Genomic DNA, 27,060 nt, shown 5'->3' with positions numbered 1-27,060 from the left:
ATGAGAGAAATTTAATAAATTAATTGCCTTCTTTGAGTCGCTTCGAGCTTCTACTGAAACGTGATTACCGTCTGTATGTTACACCTCGATATAATGCAAACGGATTCTCTCGGGAGAGTCTCCCTCGAGCGTAATAAATCCCTGTCTCGATAAATCCTTGACTGCGATCCATTACATTCGCTATACTCGTTTATGTCACGCTTGAACTAGCGGCAGTCTTCACCTCGGAAGGATCCTATTAAAACTCCTCACAAATGCACCGTTATATCTTTGATGCTGCGAAGAAGAATTATAAGTTAATATAAGAATAACTTGGCTAATATGAAATAACTCTTGAAATAATGCCTGATTCTAAAGTTGAAGTATTCAAGAATATACAAGTTGCTAATCGCTTGACTTACAACGTTTAAATATATTGAAAAATACACGCGTGTAATCCGACATGAATTCCTCTCAAATTTTGACGTTCTTTTGTGTCTTGAAACACGCTTTTTCGTCTTATATTTCATTCCTCAGCATCAAAGATATTTCACCGCTAATATCGCATGCCAAATGCATGAACATCATGTATTCACTGTATGTACCATGCAGTGCGACTCGCTTGAAAGATCATATCCAGAGTCTACTTTGATTCATATAAAAGTGCTACGAATACATAGTAAATAACTGCATCGTTCTTGTTTATGCGGTGTTTGATATTTTTCCTCTACTCTTGTGCTCCTCTCCTGTTTGTGCTATGTTGTCAATAGCTTGTTTTTATTAGACTACATTTTTTTGCATATTGTAAAAAATACATGAAAATGTCAAGAGTTAACTAGCCAGGATTTTATACTACATACAACTGCATGAAAAGCATTATTTCAAAATACATTTACTAATAAGAAGGAAATGTCAGAGATCGCGTTAATTATTACATATAAATTTCAACAATATGTTTACGACTGCCTTTGTTTGATGATACTTCCTACAATAAGTTAGAAATACAATTAAATAAAATATTATTCCAAAAATTTATAATTATTTTTATTTTTTTAGCGGACCATTTTCAAGTTTAAATTGTCGTTTATTGTTCCGTAATTCTCTACCTCTTGGCCGCTAGAATATTTAAGAACTGTGCGGTGTAAAATCATTACGTGACGTAACGAGACGTACTTTAATCGCTCTATTTAAATTCTCAGAAAGAGCTTACTCTTTGTGCCGTGAATACTTGTGTCCCGTACTGCCTTCCCTATTGTTCTTAGCTAAGGGCGTACTCTCGTGACATGCAGGTGCAAGCGCCGGCGCCTAAGAAAACTGCACTTTCTTTTACAGTCACTACATGCGACAGATCCTCGAAGCGTTGCGTTACTGCCACGAGAACGACATTATTCATCGTGACCTGAAGCCGCAGTGCGCCCTTCTAGCTGGCAAGGAAAATTCCGCCCCGGTGAAGCTGCGCGGCTTCGGCGTCGCCGTGCAACTCCCGACCTCGCAGTCTAATGGCGTTGGTACGTTCATACCACCTTCTAATTCATTTAATTTTCTTTCCATGGTCTATTTTACATGGCATTTTGTATAAAGATTTACCACGAAAGCCGTGCGACGTCAGCTCTGGGATAGCCGACTCTGCTATTATTAATGATCTTCTTTCAACTCACCAATTTCATGCCACATAGTCATTATTACATAAAAGTCCATAAATTTGAAAAACAGTATGATATGGAGCAGTGATTATTAAATATATGTACCTGTTAAATTTAATCAAATTAGAAGACATGCCAATATAAAGAAAAATTGATAGTAAACGAAATTATAATAGGAAATTATTGGAAAGTCGAGAGATTTTTACGTCAACATATCGAACATAAGCAAAAAATTATTAGAGCATAATTTTGATAACATATCTGTCAACTGTATAGTGTGCACATGAATTAACATAAATTTTTTCTTTCTATTTTTTTATCCTTACTCTTTTCTATGCATTAGTTATCCTATTTGCTTTAATCGGACGCGAAGGACTGGTTAATATCGGTTGCATCCACAAATTTCTATTTCTATGCAAATATCGGATCTGTTTCTTACACCGAGAACTACCGCAAATGTTTGAGAAGTGTTTAAATATCATATACTGCGCTAAAGTTTTCTCATTAATGGAAATAACATGATAAATATTACGTTTAGTTTAATACCGATATAGTTGAAAGAAGTTAACTATAAATTTTAACAAAATCGCGTACGGAAAATTTCAAAATACTCTCACAGTTAGGAAAATTATTATGTTTCTAATGTGAGCGATTCAACATTTTCTGTTATTTCAAGTAACACGTTGGGGGTATATCGATGAAATCACGGTAACGAAAACATCTTGCTCAACTTCAACTGAAATATACAGTCGTTGAATCGCAAAAAAGAGAATTTATTCCGAAGGCATGCAAATTCTTCAACCACTCTGTGTTCTTTGCTATTCCGTGACATAGTTCACAAGAGCTGACGTTGTGCTGCTTTTAGCGCGACGGTATTAAGAATACTAAATTTTTCATAATGTTTTTAAGTGGAGTCGGCGCTAGACGAAAGTAGGGCAAGAGCGAGATTATTATGAACGATACAATAAGAAAAGTACAAAGTAAATACACAAACTGTCACTTTCTCATGATTAATGATTTTTTCGCAGAGGAGAATACGACTTGTTATCACTTATAATAGAGCAAGATGTTATTTAATGAAACGGTTTATAAATAGCGCAAGTATATTTAAACGCCAAGTTCTGGTATTTTACGAGAATGGATGGATGTAAACGAAAAAGTTTCTCCAAAAATCCATTGTCAACTGGCGCCGACGCTGCTTTTATATTTATGTTAAAACATATGCTAACATATAAAATATACTTACGCGTAATTATATGCTTATTTTGTCTGTGCAAACTACCTGAGAGGCACTATTCAATGCTCATATGCATTTATCGTATAGTTATTTGTTGATAAATAACTGCATATTACGCATTTTCATTACGTATTCTATGTTAATTTTACTTTAATTACTCAGACTCCTTTAAAGCATTAATTAAATTCGCTAATCTAAAGATAAATTAAATTTTGCATACCACATTATTCGTCAACTGTGAACGTGAAATTATATTTCGAATTATTTGCAATTAAGCTGTTGAACAAATCATATATCATATATTTAATAATTTATTGTTAATTTATTCAGAATTAATTTGGTAAAAGACAGTGAATTATTATTTATTTATTCTTTCTATAATAAATTTAAACGCACGGAAAAAGCTATTGTGCAAACCGGGAAAAACTGAGAGAAGATAAAATATGTATATGTATGGTTTTTCGATATTTTCGACATTTCTAAATCTAGTTAAACGAATGTGTTATGTATAAAATAATGGAATACATTTCGGACATAATAGTTGAATATATTTTTTATAAATATGCCATGTATATATGTGCTTCTACTGTTTTTCTTGTGGCAACGTGGTGAGCTTTTGCATTTTTTGAAGGTTAATGGATTATAAAAGATCGAGCCTTATCACGAGAACAATGTTAGCTCAAAAGTCCGATATAGTAACGTGTTTGCCAATAACTCTGAACAAAAAATTTATTGATGCAGCATGTGTTTAGTTTTATCGCGTTATGAGAAACACGACATGTTTTTTAAAAGTTATTTATGCTTCTTCTCAATTAATAATTCATATGTGACATCCTTATATCCGAATAAATTAATCGTTAACGCTCGTCGACATTTAACATCATGACAGCTAGTTCAATGAATGTCGTTTAGTGGTGCTACCTTCTTTTCGAGTATGACACTAAAGAAAGAGAGCTGTGAAATATTCAGCGACAAGAAGCGACACTGAGCGTGTCCACAGGGATACAGAATTATTGCTAAAGGTGTATGCCGCCGCGTCTGTGGATAAAGGTGATTAAGTTCTCGCGGAATAAATTATGCCGTTCGTCTCATGGGAAAGATTTTTCTCAAATATTGCGGGGTATATTATTCTAATGGAAATATGACAATAATAATTCTCACAAGTGAATGTGACCAGATAAGAACAAAAAGCTTGATCAAAAGCGCATTGAATATTGCCTTCTCAGAATTTGTAATTCAAATTTCTTTTTTCTATTTTTTTTTCCTCTTTTTTTTTTTTTTAATACCGATACGATGTGTTCCTGGCTCTCATCAAGCGTCACTTCAAAGACACTCGGTGTTTTTGTATTTCTCTTTTGAATGCCCTACTCTGCGATTATTGGTTGGCTTGGTCGATGATTGGCAAATCACATTCAAAAAATTTCTCGGTGTTCAATGTGCAGAATGCAACGGCTTTTATCGGATTTCTCCCCTATAACAATCGTGATGCTCTCTTTTCTGATTCTCAATCGATCGATGTCTATGCATTTTTTTTATGATCTTTCGCTGCTTCGATATCGCATGGTCTATAGTAAGTAGCCGCTCTTGTTGTATTAGCGACATTTGTTTTAGTATCGTTTTATTGACGTACTGCTACATTTTGGACTGATTTGAAATTTTCTTTGCGTAATTAGCGCAATTATCGTCGTTGTTTCTTTAAACCAATTCCATCTATAGCCATGCGATATTAAAAGAGCGTCTTTCAATTACGATGCGAATTTCTTTCATCATCTCGCATTACTATGATATTTATATTAATATTGATAATTACGTTATATGATATTGAAACGATCGCATTATCGTAGCGCGTTAAGAGCTGTTGATAAAACACACGTTATCGGTTGCGTCTTCTACTTTTGTTCTGTTCGTTTTATATGTTTGATTAATATTTAATTAACAATACAATCTTGTTTAAGCACGCGTTATTAATAAAATATTGAAAACGTGGGTAACAATATAATGGTACTATGCGATAATCTCATCCGCATTAAGTAAACGGCTTAATGAATCGCGCGAAGTGTTGCCACAAAAACGGTACATGGCGATACTCGCTAAACATATACACCTTCGTAGAATGAGATGCAGGAGAGAAGGTTTTCGGCAATCAGTAGTAGAATTTAATACTGATAAGAACAACTTTAGGAGCTAGGGTTAATTGCCTCCTCATCCTGCTGAAGCGCGTTACGCTATTATACCGAGTCAGATATTAATCCCCTCTAACTCCATGGCTATCGCTTCTGCTCTTCCCAGTTCGAAACTAATTTGGCATTCTGAGAGTAGACTGACGGCCAGTTCCAAATATAGGCCAGACGTCGACTGGAAAACCGTGTAAACTGGGACGCGCAACTTTTTACATACGAGTTCCGCAAACGTTCAGCTTTCGCTGCCGGGATTACGAATCACTTTAAACAAGAAGTTTCCGATAACGTCGCACAACATTGCCGTGCAACGTCTCTTTTAACGCTCCGTCACACTGATTTCTCGCGAAGCAAATATTTGTTTCACAACTCTATACGCGCTTATCGCGTAAATTCGTGCGCGCGAGAGAGAGATTGTCTCGCAGAGAGTAACGAGAAAATGAATACTAATGAGTACTGAGTTTTTATTATAAATGAATTTCCCGCGAACTACATTAGGCAGCGACAAAAGCGCGAAAACAGCGCGTCGTCTGATTACACACTGATAACTTGAAATTTCGTTTGAATGAATACAGCATGTTACACGACCGAGTATCGGCAGTGTCTGAGCCCAAAGGGGCAGCTCTACTTGAAGGCCGACAGCGAGGGTAAGCCTGACCTAACGTTTAATCATTACTTCCGCAGGAGCCTTGTCTCATCACGCCATATATATATTACATATACACCATCCACACTTACCACATCCACACATATTGTAATATGTCACATTTCAACCTATTCCGTGTATTCCTCTATCACTATCACTATCACGTCACTGTACTCTAGAAGCTGCCACTGCTTGCTTGCTTGCTTTATGCGTTCGGATGTTTACTTTGGCTAATTCATTAATACGACTTGGCTAATATATTAATATATATATATATATATATATATATATATATTATATATGTATATACCTTCGGATGTATCTGGTTTTCAAATTTATTAAAGGATGTTATTCTCAGATCACATGTAATATTTATTATTATGCTTATGATTAAACTGACGCGGATTTTATAAGTAATTCTTCAGCAATACATGTATTTAGACATGAAATGAACTGCAATTTTGTGTGTATATCGTCACTGATCATTTGTCCATGCTAAAAGAACGATAATTGTATATGTACGACTGATGCAGGAGATTTTTCATTATCATTGTTTAAATTATTTATTATTATTCAAATTCCTGTAGCAGATATTTTTCTATGCTAGGATAAATCGCAGTAAAATTTTTTTCAGCGAAAATACAGGCGGTAAAACGAGAATATCTAAAAAAAAAAATCTATTCTATTATGTAAGATTACGGAACGAACGGATTAAAGCAAGCGAATTCGACAGGCTTTATACTAACAGGGTCATATGCAAATTATTCTTTACCGTACGATACAAGTAAACGCATACAGACGATCGCGCAGGTACGCTCAACATGCTCAACATTTTACATACCAATAGACGCACACACACCACCAGAAAATCGTGTCAAAAGTCGAGTAAGCCGGCTCCTCGGGCCGATCAATCTTTGATCTGCGCGAGTTCAACTCTTTGATAAAAGCAACGACTCACCCAACAGCCACAGGTCTGTCTTCCTCTACGGATAACGGCGTTGATGATAAGCATTTTATCGTCCATGAAGCATTAGCAAGTCGCAAATTATCGTGACGATAACAATGCTTCTCCTTTCTTTCTGTGTTCTTTCGATAGGCCTGATCTCCTCCCCGAGCTGCAATTTCCCTTTCGAGGACCTGACCGACGCCGAGGATTCGCTAGTGAGCGACACGGAGGACAATATCGGTATCCACATGCCTGCCACATCTACAATTGATTATATACCACAAACGGGGGTAGAAATATAAATCAAATCGCATCATTCAATATATTCAATTAAGTCTCGGACAGTCGGATTTGCCGCTCTTGCTGCAAGTTCAAGCTACGCGAAGCTGCCGACGCGATGGTGCCGCCATTAATCGTCGTGTTATTGTCACGTCAAAACGTCGGTGCGTTTGTCTCGTCAATTTTTGTCGTAAAATGAACGAATAAAAGTGAATCGTACATTAATGCTGACAGTGGCAAATCGAATACCGAGTAATTGTCGTTCCAGTTAGTATACTTTTTCAGTAGAATGCATCAATATCATCATTAAAAAGTCGTATTTCCAAACGCGGTATGACTAAATCGTGAGAAGTTGGTACTACCGTCGCCAGTAATTGCCATGTCATTGTCGTGTAAAGATGTTTCCGCGGATTTTTGTTGCAAAATTGAGTTGTGGTATACATATTAATGCCGGTAGTCGCGAATCAAGTACGAACTGATCGTCGTATTAGGTTAGGTAGTTCGTATCGTCGGATTTCCAAACGCGCTATAATTGCAGATCGCAAAAATTGATATCGTTCTCAATAATCGTGACATCCGTAGCATTGAGTGAAAATTCTTTCACGTTTATCACGGATTATTTGTTGCAAAACTGAGCCGTATGTGCCGGCAGCGACAAGTCGTGATCACGAGAAGTGATTGTCGTGCCGGATCGTATCAGTGCATTTTCAGTGCAAATATAATATGCTAATATAATCGGAAAATCGAAGTATTGGATTTCTGAACACGCTTGCTGTAATTTCAAACCGAAGAATTCCTGTCGTCATTGGTCGTCACGTCGTTGTGTAAAAACATTTCATCGTTTGTCACGGATTCTTCTCATAAAAGTAAGTCATAAAAGTGTATATGCGTATCAAAATATCAGAATGTTGATTCAAATATAATAAACAATACGTTTGCTCAGCCGCGACAGCTGGTATTTGACAAAACTAAAGAATTCGACAGCTTCGAATAAACGTACCGTACTGCATGAAAACACTGCGTAAAAAAAAACAAATAAAAACGAGATAGTTCATAAAATAACAGTACGTCGCTTTTTATCGCAGTTAATGGCTTTATGGTTTCCGCAATTTTTTGAATTAAAAATAGCTCATACTCTCGTATTAAAAGAAGATATTTCTTTGCATATCCTTGAGTGTAGTAACCGTTTTCTTATATAACATCACAGCGACGATCGTAAAATATTGAGAGCTATTTCTATCAACGATAAGGCCAAACGTGTACAGAATATTTCAAAAATTTGTCCCACGTGCGTGAAAAACAAAAAAATAGAGGAAATATTGCAGGATTGCAGCACTTTGAAAAGAACCGAGAATATCTAAATCCACTTTTTCTTTAAATAAATTTGTTTTAAATAATTTTTTAATTTTTAATATTTACTAACATACGCAATCAAATTTTTTTATATGGAGCATCCTATAAGAGGATGAAAAGATCTATGTAGTAAGTCCGACTCTGAGACGAGAACAGTATATTAACGAGAAATGACTTTGAGTTGATTTTCGTGGACGAAACGCGTAACACTCCGCAATTATTGAGCGATCGATCAGTCTCGGTTTCGGGGTTAGTCGACGTTCTACCCCCGTGTGGTATGGTCATGTTAGTTTGAGAACGTGTAGTGTCTGTACAGACACTCGACCTATACGTGCGATAGCGTACCCTGTGATATCGTTGTGCAGGTCGCGTAGTAACAGATATTCGTTGTGCTATCGAGAGGAAGCGAGTGAGAGAGCAACTCCTTCCTCTTTTCTCTGTTTCCCCCCCCCTCGTCTTCCGCGAGTCTGATTTTGTAACGCGCGAATGACATAAGTTCTGCTTCATCGTAATTGTAGGATTGGGATAAGTTTTTGACAGAATTGAAGGGTTCGTTACGGCTCGTCGTTGCATTGTTTTATTTCATCGATATTTTATATGAATGAAAGTGATTTGTGTATGTTTCAATAACGAACATCAAGTTTCTAAAACATTAATAGACTGTATGGAAAATTTGACATTTCTACCTAGATTTTATTTTAAATTTGATGGAAATCGAAGATCGTTATTTTTTAATCCAATTTTTAATAGAAAAATCCCGGAGTAGTTTTTAGAATTTTAGAAATCTAAAAATCCAACATGAACATGTTGTTATCAACAGCAATTGAATTTGGATAATAGCTAAAGTTATTTTGTGGTTAGTTTAGCATATAGTAACGGTTTATCTGTTTGAATCGATCGAATCGATTATTGCATTTACAATGCCTTGTGAGTATACATTTTGGAGTAATCTAATTGGTTTATTCTGAACAAAAAACATAGATTATTATTCCATAGCACATGTATTTGTTCAAATGCACATATAACATAAAATTATAATTAATAGAAAAATAGTTCTCTAAGAAAAAATAATAAATAATAAAATATAAGAATCAATGAACTATATCTTATTTTAAGGTATATTAAAATAAAATACACATATGCAATTTTATGTGAATTGCTGCACCAGAACATTAATATTTACAATATTATATTTACTTGATACTATTAACAAACACTGTGAAATTATTTTATTTATCTATACCACAATATTACCATAATACAACACGTATTGTTATAAATATTTCTCTCTGAACAAAAGCTTCTATCTTACTTTTAATATAACTCTTTCGCGTGCTTGCAATTCATAGTTTAACTCTATTACGCGTAATAAACCCTTCAATCGGTTTACCTTTTTGTTGAGTCTGATTACCTAATTGCCCGCGTTATTTGGGTCTGTTATGTCATCATTGTTCGTAGCGGTAGACTAGCCTGTGTCTGTGTGTGTCTGTCTATTTGTATGCCGCTTTGTATTTGTCTTTCAAATTGAAACTAGTCGTTACTTCAGGGAAAACTATTTTATTGCGAATATCTATGGAATGTTTTACAACAAGAAAGACAAACGCGACAGAATCCAAACATAGCGTTTCTATCGATCGCATTTATTGCGTATTAACGTGAAATAGAGGAAGAGTCAGATATAATCTTAATCAAGATATATTCGGAATTATTGACTATTATTGCCCATTAAAAACAATTGATAAAAATGAATTATCCGCCACAACGATTATGATATAAGAAGTAGACACTTTATGTAATCGTTCCTTACATCGTGGCAAGCAATTTATTACAAAAATGTCATCTATCCGTTGATAAAGTACTTACGTTATGAATAGCACCGTTTTTTGGAGTACCGTCTCTCTTTTTTTATGAAACTCAATAACCTAGAGTGACAAGTGTGTAATATTACCGCATATTTATAACGTATCGCATGTCTATGAAATGCAATACTCTGTTCGCAACTTTCCATAAAAATATAAGCTCAGTTTCTTTAACTAGAGACAAAGCTCAGTGACACTCATATGAAATCAATGATATCACTTATTTAACGTTAAGTACGTCTTAACTTTTTATTTAATGGGAAGAACTTACTTAATATAAATATAAGATAATTTTTACATTCAATGTGATAAAAGCTAGAACAGACTGATTCATGAATGGAATGGGAAATATGGGGTTGCAAAAAAATGTAGGACATGCAAAAATTAGTTCTTGAGATTTTGAATTTATTAGTTTTTTTTTTTTTTAATTTCAATTTTTAATATTGAAGAATTTTATATTATTAATTAAAATCATATTAAAGATTATTAAATTGAAATTTTTAATCTTGACTGTTGAGATTTTGATATTATTATTTGTTCCTAAAATATCAAATAATTTTAAAATGTTTTATACAGCAATTAATTTTGAGTAAGAATTACTTTATGAAGATTTATCTGGTGTTGTTTATTTATTGAAATATAGGGCGCTGTAAATTTATTTCTTTAAAAACTAGAACTAGCATACATAACGTTACCGCAACGCAAGTTACCGCAATAACTCGCGCAACAAATTTGGAAAGATGCATTGGGACTACTACGAGTGTTAGGGAGGTATGAATCATACAACTGTCAAGTATTGCGTGATACCAAGTTGTTAGTATAGCTTGAACGTTTTTAGCAAATAAAATATAATATTACTTTAATTTGTATCTGTTATTACAGTACTTATGCAATTAATATTTCTACTTCAATGCCCTGTTTTTCTATAAATAAATAAAATTACATATATGCTTGCGTATAGCGTGTTTTACTCAAAATAAACTTTCCTACATGTGCCAGGAATTTCCCAAGCCACTTGTGCATTATTCTGTACATTTAAAATACATTCGATGCGTAAAATGCATGGCGTTATTAATTCGTCGTTTTGTTTATGTAACTAATTACTTTGTTGAAAAAAAAACAAGTAATAGTAATTATGGGACAGCCAAGCAGCGAAAAACAGGAATTTACAATCTCTTTATCTGCTATTATATTTTTAATTAGTATGTTGATTTTTTTTAAATGTGTGAATTATGTCATCATTGAATTTATATTTTAATATAAAAGATTCTGCATGCTTGATGTGTGCATGAAAACTTTTGTTTTCAAATATGTGTACTTATTTGGCACATGTTCATGGCACCGTCAAAGTTTTATATTAAATATTTTTCTGTTTCGAAAATATTCAGCTTAGTCTCTCATTCAATGCATTTACTTTACATAAATAATTACATCAATTTTCCTCTGCACCAGCACCATTTATTTTTTGTTAAGACATTTGACCTAAAAAGATGTTGTAATGTGTTTTGTCTTTCTATACATTACGTTATACGTAAGAGATTAAAGAATGTTTTTTAGAGCAGTGAAATTAAACAGTAAAAAAGTAAAAAGTGTTTTATTATATGTATTTTAAAATATATTTATATTTTTATTTTATATTAAATGTACATACAAAATACAGAAGAGTTGACGAAAGGATTCAGCGAGAATGTGCCGGAATTAACGAAAGAATTTTACACTGTGTAAAAATTGGTTGTTTTTAATGAAAGATTAATTTATTATCAATTATTTAAATTTTTTAGCTACATTTGCAAAAATTGAATTGTTACGTTATTGTTATCGTAAAATGATAAAGAAAGTAGATTTGATTATTTTATTTATTTATAATTAATTATAATATTTATTTATAATTAATATTTTATTTAATTTATATATCTTACAATCTTTCAATATCTTTGAATATACGTGAGTCTAGATATGATAAGAATACATATTTTTTCTACATACGAGAATTTACTACATGAAAAATATAAATTTGTACAAAATATGTACTTTCTGTAACACAATATTCATTTTTTGTATATGAACAGAGAAGGCTTAGATAAATTATAGCTAAAAATCCATTTTTAGATTAGATAGAATAGTCTATATATATTTATATAAGAATAGAGATTTTATGAGGTATATAATCTAATAGAACATATATATATATATATAATACAATAAAGTATTTAAAATATTTTATATATATATTTTTTATTAGTTTTTAGAAAGGAATATCATCTTTTTATATCCATGCGGCAACATTATCGATATAATTATGTATCATTATATTTTTAAAATATTTATGTGTGAACACGATATAATTTATCTAATAATTTTTCTAATGCCCAACGACATATTCGCGATCACAGTTATGTCGTATTTGCTTTACAGCCTTAATCATCTCATCTCTTCCCATGTACACTTTCCAACGTGCAGTGACCTACATTTGCTCTCGTACCGCTTTCTGTGTCATTTACCGATTCTTAATAAATATAGGTTATTGGAAGTAAGCAAGTTAGCACGTTGGTTATCGTCCGTGAACGACGTTTGTGCTCATATCGTACGGAGGATCGGCTATTTTGTGACAAGTGTATTTGTTTTTCGAGGAATGCAGTAGCTTTTGCGTTTGACACATTCGTTCCTTGCCATTAATTACATTTTGATACGTCCAGTCGATCCGACGTTCCCGATAATAATGATAAGTGAAAATGCAATTAGAATTTCACTCGATCAATTTTGGGCGAGAGAAAGCTGCCGATTATTGGTTTCATATATGCATACCCACGGAAAATCAAGCGCAGATGTTTCATTCGGCGGACAAATTCGCGTGTACTTGTCGCAAGCACTGTTTCCGTTTTACGTAACGATCGACTGCGAAGTTTCCGAGTAATCACTCACGCCTCGCTTCCATTCTGCTGGTCACATTAGTCGTTTTATCCCCTTTCGCTTACGATGTTTTTGGTCGTGCAGGTCGTGTCGGATGTCCGCACTTCATGGCGCCGGAAGTGATCCAACGGCGACAATATGGGAAACCCGGTGACGTCTGGTCAGCCGGAGTGCTGCTCCATGTTCTGCTTACCGGTACGCTTCCGTTTGTCGGATCTCGAGACAGACTACGAGAAGCGATTTGCCGAGGGCGGGTGCAGGTAATAATCGCGTTGTGTCGTTCTCTTCTTTTTTTTTCATGCTGTTAATTTGAAACGAAGCGAGCGATCCGGGAATTTTACTAAACCTCGCCGCGATTTCAACCGCGATTTCGCTCTCGCGTCCGCACCATTCGCGCGAGATTCTCTTCGCACGGCAATATTAATACCGATTTAATTGAATTTGCAGATGGAGACACCACTCTGGGATCCCATTAGTGAGCCGGCAAAAGATCTCATACAGAGAATGCTTACGACCGACGTAAATCATAGGATTACCATCCAGGAGGTTCTCAACCACAAGTGGCTTAGAGTAAGTAAAGCGATCCACGCCGATCCTTGATAACACCTTATCTGCATACGGCGAGGCGTACGATGGAGCACGTACGTAGAGAAATTCTGCGTTTAATCTGTATAATCGCGCGGGCGGTTCGGTGACGACCAGTATTCTACGTCACGCCGCGCAACTCCTGATAGAGATAATCGATGTAGCGGCTTCCGTTTGATCGCCGGTGATAGTACCATCGGGTTTTATTTTATAATTACGCCGCATTATATATATACACGTGGCCTCGTTCCCCGTTATTATGTCCAATGAATGTGCGTCCGCACGCGCACGCCGTATGGTGTGAGAATATACCTATGTGGTGCAACAGTTAGCCAGTGACCTAAGGTAGCAACACTCGCGGAGTCACCCCCATACTTCTTCGTTGCAACACACGTGCAACTGGGCTATCGATCGCCATAGTAGGAGTAAAGCGCTGACGGTTAATGAAAATAACTGTAGTAAAGCATACACCTCGCGCTGTACACTGCTTAGAGCTTTTTTACACGGCTGTACGTTCGTCGAACCCCCGATGGCTTCGTGGAAGCAAGTATAATCGACCTTTCTTCTCTCGCTATGGTGGAATAATGTGCCTCGATTTTTACACGAGAGAAAATATTTAAATTGTTTATTGCTCGGTTGCTGCCAGTTTTCTTTAGCATTTTCGTTACCATATTTTATCGACGCATCTAAAACGATTATTAATATAATTAATATTAATTTATGCGTCGCATGTATAAGAATTAATTTGCAAACATATTGCACTTGTGTGCAATAATTAAGTGATTTATACATAATGCAAACGTCAAATAATTTTCAAAATTAAATTTAATTTTACAAACATGTATTTTACAAATGTTTTGCAGTGTCGCTGTAAGTGACATTCTCGATTTGTTGTATATTTTATAGCGAATGAACGGATCTTAACTTGCAGGATCGTGATAAGGGTGCAGCCCGTATTCACTTAGGCGATACTATAGAAGAGCTTAAGAAATTTAACGCGAGGCGAAAATTGAAGGATGCTGTAAAAGTAGCAGTCTCCTCGTCGAAATGGCACGTCCCATATTCAGAAGCTAATGGAGACAATTTTTCCGACGTTGGCGATGACGAGGTGACAACAGGTACGCTGAAGACGAACGCTTTTAAAATTTAATGTGATACATACAAATATGGCAAAATGTGACGACGAATAAAATTACTCTTCTCGATGGATAATTAATTTACAAAAAAGTAACATACATACATTTTTATTTAATAGAATCTTAAGTTGTATTTTAATGACAATTAAAATTAAAAAATAATAAACAGTAGAGATTAATAACAGCTTAATAACAATTAAAAAATAATAAACAATATAGAGATGCTTTTTAACCGAAATTTTATTTAATACCAAATTTTTTTCTCTTTTTTTTCTTCAGCTCTTTGTTGCAAGAAAAAAAAGAAACCTGTATATCTGTATTTTTAGTCACTTGTGATACTTTAATAATGATTAAGACTGATATTAATATAATAATCTAGGTTAATGTTTTGTTTACGTGTTTTGAGTTTATTATTTCAACAACGAGATTGATAATGTAATTTGGAAATTTTGTGATTGCTGTGATATATCACGGAGTATAATTTATCTTTTATGTAAACCCGTGATCAGAGATACCTTAACATATAAAATTGCATATTTTGCATAACTCTAACAATTGATGCATTTTTATGTGCTAAAACACTCCTGTGTACACACATACATAACAAAGCACCATTCACCAACGTTATTCATTACAATATTAAGTGAGTCATTATTCACATTAACGATATTTCGTAAAATAAATTTCTCCCACACTGTTTTATGTTACAGGCGCTGTAGCTGAAATTATGGATTCCTTGGATGACATCGAGATCCTCGAAGAAAGTGACAGATTGTTACGGGCGGAAGTTATTCACGCTGTTGATGACCATCGGCTTCGAGCCGTTTTAGAGGTATTTTTTAAATGATTATATAAAGAAATATCGGAAAATATTATTTAAGAAAAGGCAAAATAATTAAAGGATTGCAGCACAATAAATGAAAAAATTTAAATTTCGGTATCCAAACTTTTCGTAACTTGTCAACCAATATTATGTTGACATTTAATCTATGACAAAAAAAGAGTTGTTTAATTACAAATGTGCTGAAATTGTTGCACATTTCAAAGATGTTATTATTAAATTGTTTCGTAAATTTAGATATTCTATTTTGATAGCTAATTTTTAATCAGGCAATACAAATATCTAACTAATTCTCAATTGTATTATCTTACTGTAATTTAATTATCGCTTTGATATGCAAATTTCTGCAATTACGATCGTCTTTTAAGCAATAACAAGACGGCAATTCTTGATGCCGCACAACTTCAAGATGAAAAAATGATATTCATTTAAATGTCAAGATTTGCTTTCAAAAGCTTTTAGCAGCTTTATCTCTGATTCGTGTAGTAATGCTCCATAATGCCTAGATAAAAATTGAAATATGCGGTCGTTTAATATCTCCGAAGAGAAGGCGGAGATTTTACTCGTAATCTCGATGTAATCTCCTGATGTAAACTCGGCAAAAGCTCATTGAATAATGCATCTCTTTTTTCGTTTTAAAATTGTTTGTAACGTTAAGCACATTAGGAGGATTGTCTTAAATATGCAATTGAATTTTTCTTCAAGTCTTAAATCATTTCTACGTTATACTTTTTTATCAACTATGAGATATACTTTCTGCAATCGACTGCGAACAAAGAGAAAACGCCCCCACGCAGGGTAAAACAGATCAGAAAGTTGTTTCTTATCGAGGGCGGCGGGTAACGATCGCCGACCCCTTCCTCACAACGCTTGCGCTACGTTTGAACTGTTACCCTCCCTTGTTTCAACCCTGCTGTAACCCGGATCGGCAGTCATCTCGAAAGCTCCCTTTTCGCGCGGCTGAATCCTGCCGCCGCAGAGCTTAACCTTTTCTACTGAGAGCGGAGCCACCTATCGTTGATTCTCTTGCCTGGCTGTGTAAGCAGCGATATCGTTCACCCCTGCAGTGTATCCCGCGGGAACGCGCGCCCATCCCCATTCCCGTTCGAGAAAAAGCACGCAAGCGCTGCCTTCGGGCTGGCAAGATGGCTGCTGTGGAGTCCTGATAAACAACATGCCACGCACGATTGAAGGATCGCATAATCGCGGCAACACGCGTGCGAATATAAACTTTCTCCCCGGTGATTCCTGAAGTGTCACGTGGCCGAACGAGCCACGTGCTAGGACCATGCTACACGTGCGTGGTGAGACTTGTAACATTGTTTAATAAACAGAGATGCGTCTCTGTCAGTTGATGTTCATCGGCGATGCCGAGCTAGCCGGCGACCTGTTCGAAATCGCGGGTCTCCTGGTGAGTAAATTTGATCAAGCAGGATAAGGAAGTATATCGTAAATTGTTGAATCTCATGCGATCGGAATTCTATGTAAATAAAGTGATATCGGCGCTAATAATTTTAAGCGCATAGGATAGGACATCTCATGGACTACTTACAAACTATTATTTTCAATCCTTATATATCGGTTAAGATATTAACTATTGCCAATAAAATGAAAAAATTTTTGATATTACAGAAAAGTTTGAATACTTGTACAATTTAAGTTTCCTTTTGGCATTTACTAAAGTGCCACCTTTTATTTCTCTATCTAAAAGCGATAAATTATTTAAAATAATTTCATCGATTTATTAGAAAAATGTACGTAAAGTTTATATTTTTTGTCAAATATATTTGATTATTTCCATAAATGTCAATATTTATAAACAAAGACTACAAAAGAGGCGAGAAAAATTATATTGGTACTAACATTGTCTCTTTTGTTAGCTTTATGACAGGATCTCAGGTCGTGTGCCAACACCGTACCGAGCACCGCAAACAGATGCAGTCCAACGTGCCCGCGAAGTCGAAGAGATCCTTCGGGAAGCAGAGCATTCAGCGGTGCGAAATATCGATAGAGCCGATCTCCGGGAGCTTCACGAATTATTGGTCCAGCCGCATATGAGGGTAAGTACGTTGTAATTTAAAGCCAGAAACTAGCACGGACAGAATGGATAACTTACTTCTGTTGATTTAAAGACTAGTATCTTTTAACCCAAATCACGAAGTGGCGCAGTAATATTTCAGATAAGTTTTATATTTGTGTTTACACAGAGACACTTTATGTACGTGCCTCTACTATTAAAAAAATTGTCAGAATTTATAAAAAAAACAGAGGGTGACACATTAAATTATCGCTTATATAAATTCTCAAGAAGCAATTTTTACATCAAATTTTATATCCATAAAATATCAGAAACTATAACAATTGGAATCCGTATTTTCCTAGGGGCTTCAGGTATAAATTGCTAATTAATCGTTTGTTGCGAATCGTTCCGCTTGTAATTATTCAGGCGTAAACAATGATCACGTGCTACTTAATTCGCGTTTACATTATATATTGATAACGATTTCTCAATTATTTACATAAATGAATTCAATTAGAATAATAAAAAATATTGATGATTAATTACAGTTTGAATTGCGAAGCAATTTCTTTAAACCTATTATTGATTGCACCTGATATTGAGAAGAACGCAATATTAAACAACCGTTCGTAAATATGATTTGTTTTGATGAATTCTAAATATCAAAATTTTTTAATTGCTCGGTGATTATTACAAAACAAATGAATAGCTTATATTAGAAAAACAAAGAATTTATTTAATTAACAATTAAACTCTTATATTAATGCTAAAAATAATTTTTTAAAATAATTTTATTTATATATTATATAACTTTATTTAAATAATAAAAAAATTGCAATTTAGTGCCGGATTAATTAATAATTTCCGTGTATGCGTGAACCCGTCAACTGGTGGGCATTATAATGATAGTAAGACATATTTAGAAGTTTTTAAATATATATATATATATATATATAAATAAGAGCAAGTGACTCGTGAAATCCACAGGAAGATTGATATTCGCATTCCGACGATTTTTATGGCGTTTTCCGTCAAACTATTTCGACGTGAATACCCCGATAATCGTCTGGTCGTGCCGTTGCATTGCTATTTGTCCTTACGGCGACCATCGCTAGCATATTTATCGCGGTGTTTGACATTATCGTAGGATATGCCGTAAATGGGACGCGGAAATGTAGGTCGATCGTTAAAATTCTCAGTTAAAAATCCCGTAGCTGCAGCGGAGAGGGTAGGGAGGACAGGAAAGAGTTACAGCAAGAGAAAGATAAATGTAGGCGAGAAAAGCGAGAAGAAAAGAGATAGATAGCGAACACAGGAGAAGTGATTTAATCGAGCCGTGACTCATTCTGATAGCTATCTTCGTCACTATACGCGCCTTATTAATCTCATCTTTATCCTTGAAACGCGATGCTTGTTATTTATTTGCATTTCTTCGCCGTCGTCCGTGTTTCTGTCTGATCCTATTTTAGATCGGCATCTCGAGAAACGACGGACTCGACTATGTTCTTTTGCGAGATATTTGGCACTTTGCTCTGGAAACAGTTGAAATCGATGTGGCGCCCTACTTCGATTAGTGACATAAGTGGAACGGGCAAAAATAAAAGAGCGTCTGGCGCGAGATATATTTAATTAGACTGAACGATTTGATAAAGCTGCTGCTTTTGTTTCTTCCGCAAAAAAGTGGTATTATCTTTATCTATAAACATTGGAAAAATTATTCAATAGCGATTATCTCGGTGTTTTCATGGGATGGTGACCGAATGCATTTGCATTTTAGAATTGAAAATTATATTGTATATATAATTAAATTCATACACAGAACTCATTTCGGATTCATAAATTGTAAATGTGGCATGGACGATTCGCTAAACGGCAGTTTCAAAAAGTACAAACAGTGGCAAATATTGAGTAGAAATCGATAAGCGTTTCATAAAAAACGGCGAGAGTGTTTTTCTCAAAAAAACATTTTTCTCTGATTATTCCATTTTTAGGACCTAGTTTGCTTTTCTCGAATTAAAAATTTATAACGCAGCTAATGAAAGAATATTTTAGATTTTTTAAACCGCATTATTTGCTAATACTTATATATAAAAGCAAAAGTTTCTGATATAGAGGAAACCTGAGAATAACACTAAAAATAAAACTCGTGTCTTTATAGCAGCCGGCTATATTTATTATTCAGTTACTTCCCGTCATATATCAAATGGTTGGTTCGCGTATTTATTCGGTTTCGGATTTTCTGCGTTTATTTCACTTGGCAGCACAATGAATATAAAATTTGACAGTTGGTAAAGACACGGATAAGTCTTATAAATTCCGAAAGTGTTAATAAAAGATGAACCACAATCACGTTGTTATATAATACGTACTACTTTTTGAATCATAATTAACAAACATAATTACTATTTAATACAGATTGTAATAATAATTATTAAAAATTTTTCAAATATTTTAATGCAACGTACGCATTACAGACGTTGATATTTAATTAAAGCACTCATTTGCTATATACATGTTTGCGATCTGAAACTAATATGATTAAAATCATTAAATTGATAGTTGAGAAAAGGAAAATATATTTAATCGATATCCGCGAGAACGTAGAACTTGTTGCTTCATTGGCAGGAAATAATATTATGAAGAGAAAATCGATCGATGTACAGCTATCAAAGAATGCTTGCCTTTCATTAAAATGCATGATAGAGAAAGACAGAGAGCCCTTGATCTATCGACTACAGGGTCACGGCAAGCATTCAAGGAAAGGATTAACGCATGCGCTTCATGTTTTTGGAAAACGCGAAGATCGATGAAGTACACTGAAGGCAATACATTTCGCAAAAATACATGCATATATATTACAATGTTATGACCACGTTCATAACAATCAATTAATCATCTAAACCACGCTTAACGAATGTTTTTCCGTGTAAGAAGATATAAAGTGAATATTCATCAATCATATGTATATAAAATCTTATATATTTCCGCTAGAATTAGAAACAGACGTATATAAGGGAAAAAGGGACGTTTAATGTTCGAGGTATTGCAGGGGAAGTATTAATTTCATATATTGATTGATAACATATGTGCTTCTGCATGACTATGCAATACGTTAAAATAATCATACTGCACTATTTTTAGACTGCTTTGTTCTACAAATCAAATGATACGAGATATGACTTTACTCTGAATTTTTAAGTCACATATTTATATATGTGCAAAAAGCAGGTTTTACAATATTAATATAGCAGAAGTTTATTTTCTCTTATAAAGTTAAGGCATCATTTTTTTTCCGATTAGATTCACCACTGAAAAACGATTAGGTGTAAAACACTGTAAGCCACAAAAAGAAGTGTAAAGAAGCTTATATAAGCGAGGGTGAGGGGGATAGTTCGAAAGTGCTGAAGACACTTTTTACAAGATCCACTCGAGCGGCGCTAAACGGTGCGTTCCGGAAGAAAGTATCTGCCGGGCTTGAAACTGGATCACGATTGATTGGCGCCGTATCGTCCGGCGGCGTACGCAACTCCGTCCGGTGGTGGCAGCTACCGGCGCTGACGGTACTGCGAAACGGTCGCGCGTTGGTCCGTCGATGCGGGGGTGGCATGGTGCGCCGCACCGCGCCGCTTGCGAACCGTGGTGGAGGGCGAAAGGAAGGATCTGACGTACGGGACGGGTGGCCCCCGCGGGGTCGCGGGAAGGGTCGCTGAAACCCGGGGGGGAAGGGTGGGCGGCGGGCGCCAGGGCAGGAGAGCTAGTATGCCGCAGAACGTAGATCGCGAGCGACGCGTTCCGCACCCCTTTGTCTACACACATAGGTTTGCCGTCGACGACGGCCGTGGATTCGCTGTAGGTCGATCGTGCTATCGGAGCACGTGGTGGAGGTGGCGAACGGTTTGTTCGCCGTTGACGCGACCCGAGAATCGTGCGAAGACGTGTTTCACTCGACGTGATTGCCGTCGCCGTCGAGGCCGCGGACAGCGCGAAGGGTTAGTCGCGGAGGAGATGCCCGCGTCGCGACCGCGCGCGATCCGTAAACAGCCGGTAGTGTAGTCAGCCCCAACCCGACCTCTCGCGAGCATAACGGCGCCCTCCACTGTACTCGCGGCGCCGCGGCGCATCGCACCATTGCCGGCGAACCGCAAGCACGGCAGCTCTTGTGTGTTACCCCTTGTGATACACCTCAGGCTCTGCTCTGGTGCCGTGCGAGAGTGCCACAACGACGAAATCGACCCTCCGTCTCAATGTGCGTTAAGCTTCGTTACGTCACACCTCCATCTTAGTGAACGACTCTGAAAATATAGCGCGTCGTAGGTGTTGGAGCCGATCAGCCTACGCGCGGCTGCTGATCCTTCCATTCACGACCACGCTGCTGACCTCGCGCGTCAAGGGTTCCCGCTTTTATAGATCGCTCGAGTTGCTCGCTAATCGAATAACCACCAACCGGTTGACTCGCAGCTGCCGGCACATGGTTGCTTAGTAGCGCCGCGACATTTTCGAAGTACATAATCAGATTTAGCCTGACTTCGTAATAGTTCATCTAGTCTTCCGTTTACCACCACTTGTGGTCTGCCTCATGGGACTTGAGTGAATTTATTGCTATCATGATTTGCGCAACACTTGTGTGGCAGAATCGTGATTTGCTTACGCGTGAAATGTCTTTTTATACGAAAAATGATGAAAAAATTATGACATAAACTGATGATGAGTCTTCTTTTATTTGAAATTAGTACCATCCCGTTTTTGAGAGTCATTTACTTAATTAAAAAGTCTACTATATAATTATGTTTTTTGTATAACTTCAATAATGAATTTTTCGGAATTATTGGTTTTTTTCCGGTTCTGTTTTAATTAACTAATTCATTTTACGCTAAATATTGTACAAAAATCTCGATTTTAACATACGTATATAAATAATTAATAACTGAATATATTTATAAATGTTTAATAATTGTTAAATTATTATTAAATTATATTAGCTTAGTGGTTAAAAAATATTTTTTTATATTTATTAAATTTTTTATTCGGAATTTTTGCGATTACCAAATTAATTTTGATAAATGTTTTGCAGATTACTGCAATTTATTTTAATTTTTCTGTTTTACAAAAAATTCTGTACAGTATCAATCTGTATATTCTCTTATTCGTGCGAAACTGCAAAAATTAACGCATAGTATTTTCCAACGAGCACAGTCGGACGAGACGTACGTTTTTCCACTGTCGGCAAACTGTTTCGACTAGTGTATAAATGAAGTTATCTGTCTATGTCGCCGGTGGAAGCAATCTTGCCGACGTTTCGTTAGTTTCCGTGGCCGCGGTCGTTGATAAATTCGATCGCGGCAGGAGCCTTCGGTGAATGAAAACCAATAATTCTACGATTTCCTTGAACAGCTTAACAGTGTTCGCCACTTACCTCGCTATGTCGGTTTCCTTCGGTCGCTGCCCGTGCTCGTCTTCGTTATCATTGATTTATTCTACTAACGAGTAGTGGCTCGTTCTTACCGTATTATCTTGTCGACCGGGTCACACCCGGGGTGTCACCGACACCAGCTACGACAAATTTTTGCAGCTTGGTTTGGCAAAGCCCGAGTTGGCACGATTACATGTGAATGTACAAAACACGAGTTGTATGTATATATACCCTACTATTGTGTATTTGTGGAGTTGTCGTGCTCAAATTTATCTTCTTCGGTACGAGCTAGACACTGTGATCGCACTGCTATTGTTAATAGCCAATCGAAAATCGAAGAGTAATAAAATACACGTAATAAGTATTGCTGTTCAATTTGGCATCGTATGGATATAGAATGTATAAAAAGTACAACAAACAGATAAAAAGTACATACAAACAGATTATTTTAACCATACGTTTTATAATGTTAGAGTCTACTTCTCTATAAAACAATATAAAACAATACGAATAGCAAGCTGTAATACATCATAATATTTAACATTTTGACAATTAAATTTTCATAATATTTAACATTTTGACAATTAAATTTTGTATTATATTTTTATTAAAATATAGTCCAGTTAAAATTTATCAATAAATAAATAAAACAATTTTTATTATTTGTTTATGCGTTTGTTGTTTAATTTGTAAAAATTTTTTAATTTTTAATGCTATAATAAATAACTTCTGCTAATTTATTATTGTATATTTGTTTTGTGTTTATAGTTGTTTTGCATTTTAGTTATTTAACTGGTAATACTGGTATACGATTAATCTGACATCTTATATATTTTACATTATTTTTCAATCTATTCTCTTAATGATATTAAAATAAAACAAATTGGATTGACATACCGGCACGATGCGCAGCAGCGGAATTGTTCACAAGCTGATAACATACAAAATACATCCAAATTATAACAGCGCTTAAAATAATTATTTGAGAAATAATTATTACGCTCTTTTATGTAAATATCTAATAAAAGAATTATATATTTATATCTAATCATGAATATTAAGAATTGAAAATCTTTTACTGAATATTTTAAAGTTCCTATGTGCGTCACATATCATTTTACGTGCAATATTTTGCAAATAACTGAAATGAATAATTACTTTCTTACCCTAAAGTTGCTCCACCGACGCCCGATGCCCCTTCTAAGCTTCCTTTTCCTCCTCTCAGTTTTTCTTGCAGTTCTTCAAGGCATTCACACGTTGACGACACGAATACGAAAATCGCACGTTTTAAACGGTATTCCCGACACATACTTTGTCATTCGAACAAACTCGAATATCATCACACGGATTACACATTCGATACTCTGCCATGTTCGTAATAAGTAACGACGGAAAGAGTGAGATCATAAACAGGAAATAATAAGGAATAATAGTACTATAAAAGGATAGCGCGCCGATACGGAACAATCGGCTTTGTACGAGATGTCGTGCGTATGATAGAGATAAACATATCAAGAATAAAGTCGCATCGATTCCGATTTGGGGGAATACAAGGAGTAACAATGTGCGTTCCGATACATAGCGCAAGAGAGAGAGGGGGGGGGGGATATAGATCACGCAGGCTAAGAGCGACGAAAACAACGCTGTGAATCAATCTCTCGAAACTCTTAACATTAGAATATTCATCGAACATTTATTAAAATCGAGTTGAAATCAAATTCTCGATAAATGTTGGATAAATAATGTTAAGAGTTTCAAGACCGATTTGCAGTGTTTTGATGGGGTTGTTTTCGTCGTCTTTAGCCTGCGTGATTTATATCCCCCTTTCTCTCTCTTTCTCTCTTGCGCTATGTATCGGAGCGCACATTGTTTCATCGTACTCTTTGTATTTCCTCAAATCGGAATCGGCGCGACTTGATATGTTTATTGCATCTTTACCGCGCACGACATCTCATACAGGCAGATCGTATCTGTATATTGATATATTGGTATATTGATATATATTGAACGCGATTGATATATTCTGTATCAATCGCGTTATCCTTTTCAATAGTACTATCCTTTTCCCGTACTTTTCGATCTCACTCTTTCCGTCATTACTTGTTACGGACGTGGTCGTGTTAAACGTGTAATTCGTGCAATGATATTCGAGTTTTACTTTGTCCGAATGACGAAGTACGCATCGGGAGTACCGTTTAAAACATCGTGCGATTTTCGTATTCGTGTCGTGAACGCATATGAGTGCCTTGAAGGACTGCGAGGAAGACTCAGAGGAGGAGGAGATTTAGGAAGGTCATCGGGCGCCAGCGGAACAACTTTAGAGTAATTATTCATTTGTTATCAGTTATCAGTTGCAAAATATTGCACGTGAAATGATATGTAATGTGATGCATGTAGAAATTTTAAAATATTTAGTAAAAGATTTTCAATTCTTAATATATTTATGGTTATTAGATGTAAATATATAATGTTTTTATTAGATATTTACATAAGAAAGATGAGTAAAAGTTTAATAATTATTTCTGAAATACTTATTTTAAACGTTGCTATAATTTGGATATACTTTGTTACAGATCAACTTGTAATTCAGTTGCTGCGCATCGTGCCGATACGTCAATCCAATTTGTTTTATTTTAATATAATTAAAAGTGTAGATTGAAAAATAATATAAAATATATCATGTTTGCAATGTAACATACAATATGTCTGGGGCACCTATATATTAATACAACAAAGAAGATAAATAGCTTGTATTATATTACAAATTATTATGAAATGAACACATTATTATGTTAATGAGGATAAATAATTTTATATTATATTTTGATCGTAAATACATTTTATTAACTTTATAACAAATCCTTTGAAACAATATCGAGTTCCTTTTATCTCTGCGAATTGTAAAACTTAAAACTTTGTGATTGCTCGGAAATGCCAATTACAACCAAAGTTCGCTGTGTGGTTAGCCAACTGTATAATGCGCAGCATCTTTGGCCTGAAGATTCTGTTCTCCATCGTCGAGAGTCGCATTCGCTTGATAAAACGGGAAAGCTTCCAATTTCTGACCCGAATCTTATATTTTTAAAGCTAAGTTGCGTTTTACCCAGTTATTAGATTGTTCCTCGTTTCCTGCTGTATCATCTTCCTGTCAAATTAAGTGGTGTGTCAAAAATACTACACAGAATGAGTCAAGCGTGTTCAATCATAAAATTCGCTCGAACATAATAAACAATATATTTTTTAAGAAAAGCATTTATAAGAAATTATTTTTTTTTAACGACAATATGAAATATAACTTTCAGACAGTATTTCTGCGAAAAACATTTTCTATAATATTTTACGATAAAATTTTGGATAAAGTTATTATGACGAATAAAACAATGCTATATGTTTAATGCTTAAAGTAACGGCGATAAAAAAAGTAAGGTAATTAATAAAATGATGAAAGAAGGAGATAAAACGATATAAAGTGAATGATGAAAGAACAAGATGATCTCTTCGCTGGAGTGCTTTGTCTTAGAAAAGCGAAAAGTACGGAGAACGTTGCACAATCGCATCATTTCTATGCGCTAGCGCATTGATTGAATCTTGTACCAGAAGACGTGAGGGTGTGGGCGGATGACTAATGGCGGCAAGATAGGATGCACGATGAATGGATTTTTGAGAATGGAGAAGAAGCGTAGATTTAGATTAGAGTGGTGGAATCACCGATACGGGGGGACGAAGGAAAGCAAACAGTGCAAGCTTTAAGCTTCCTCCTCTTTAAACTCTATCTCGCTCTTTTCGGCGACTTCATACTTACCATACTCGTTCCCGGACTTTATTCGGCGACCTTAGTCCCTTGATCCTTCCGTATCTTCCACAAGCTCGTATTCGCTCTATCAAATTTACGCATTTTCTTTATCACGTTTCAGTGGGTAGAAAAGAAAATTTTAAGGCGCTCGTCTGTAAGGATAAAATTGTTTTGTTTGGCCTCCGAAATTATTCTTACTACTACTGTTGTTTTAAATTAATTTGGACAAATATTCTACAAACTGAA

General features: G+C 35.4%; 1 protein-coding gene across 14 annotated transcripts in view; it reads left to right on the top strand.

Annotated features, from left to right (window-relative positions):
- Window positions 1–27,060, top strand: part of CASK (peripheral plasma membrane protein CASK) — a 168,399-nt gene that overhangs the window by 18,328 nt on the left and 123,011 nt on the right. For 8 of the 14 annotated variants that reach the window (XM_067357843.1, XM_067357846.1, XM_067357842.1 and 5 more), the window contains exons 5-11: window positions 1,312–1,487; window positions 6,779–6,868; window positions 13,114–13,289; window positions 13,477–13,599; window positions 14,546–14,732; window positions 15,461–15,582; window positions 17,472–17,651. In XM_067357843.1, the coding sequence (XP_067213944.1) occupies window positions 1,312–1,487; window positions 6,779–6,868; window positions 13,114–13,289; window positions 13,477–13,599; window positions 14,546–14,732; window positions 15,461–15,582; window positions 17,472–17,651 (1,054 nt within the window). Of the gene's footprint in view, window positions 1–1,311; window positions 1,488–5,611; window positions 5,684–6,778; window positions 6,869–13,113; window positions 13,290–13,476; window positions 13,600–14,545; window positions 14,733–15,460; window positions 15,583–17,471; window positions 17,652–27,060 lie in introns of all 14 variants that reach the window. The other 6 variants (XM_067357850.1, XM_067357853.1, XM_067357856.1 and 3 more) reach the window with 3 other exon arrangements.

The sequence above is a fragment of the Linepithema humile genome, chromosome 6 (assembly GCF_040581485.1).
Source record: "Linepithema humile isolate Giens D197 chromosome 6, Lhum_UNIL_v1.0, whole genome shotgun sequence".
NCBI classification, from domain to species: Eukaryota; Metazoa; Arthropoda; class Insecta; order Hymenoptera; family Formicidae; genus Linepithema; species Linepithema humile.
The sequence above is the reverse complement of the archived record's forward strand: the minus strand, read 5'-3'. Positions and strand labels throughout refer to the sequence as shown.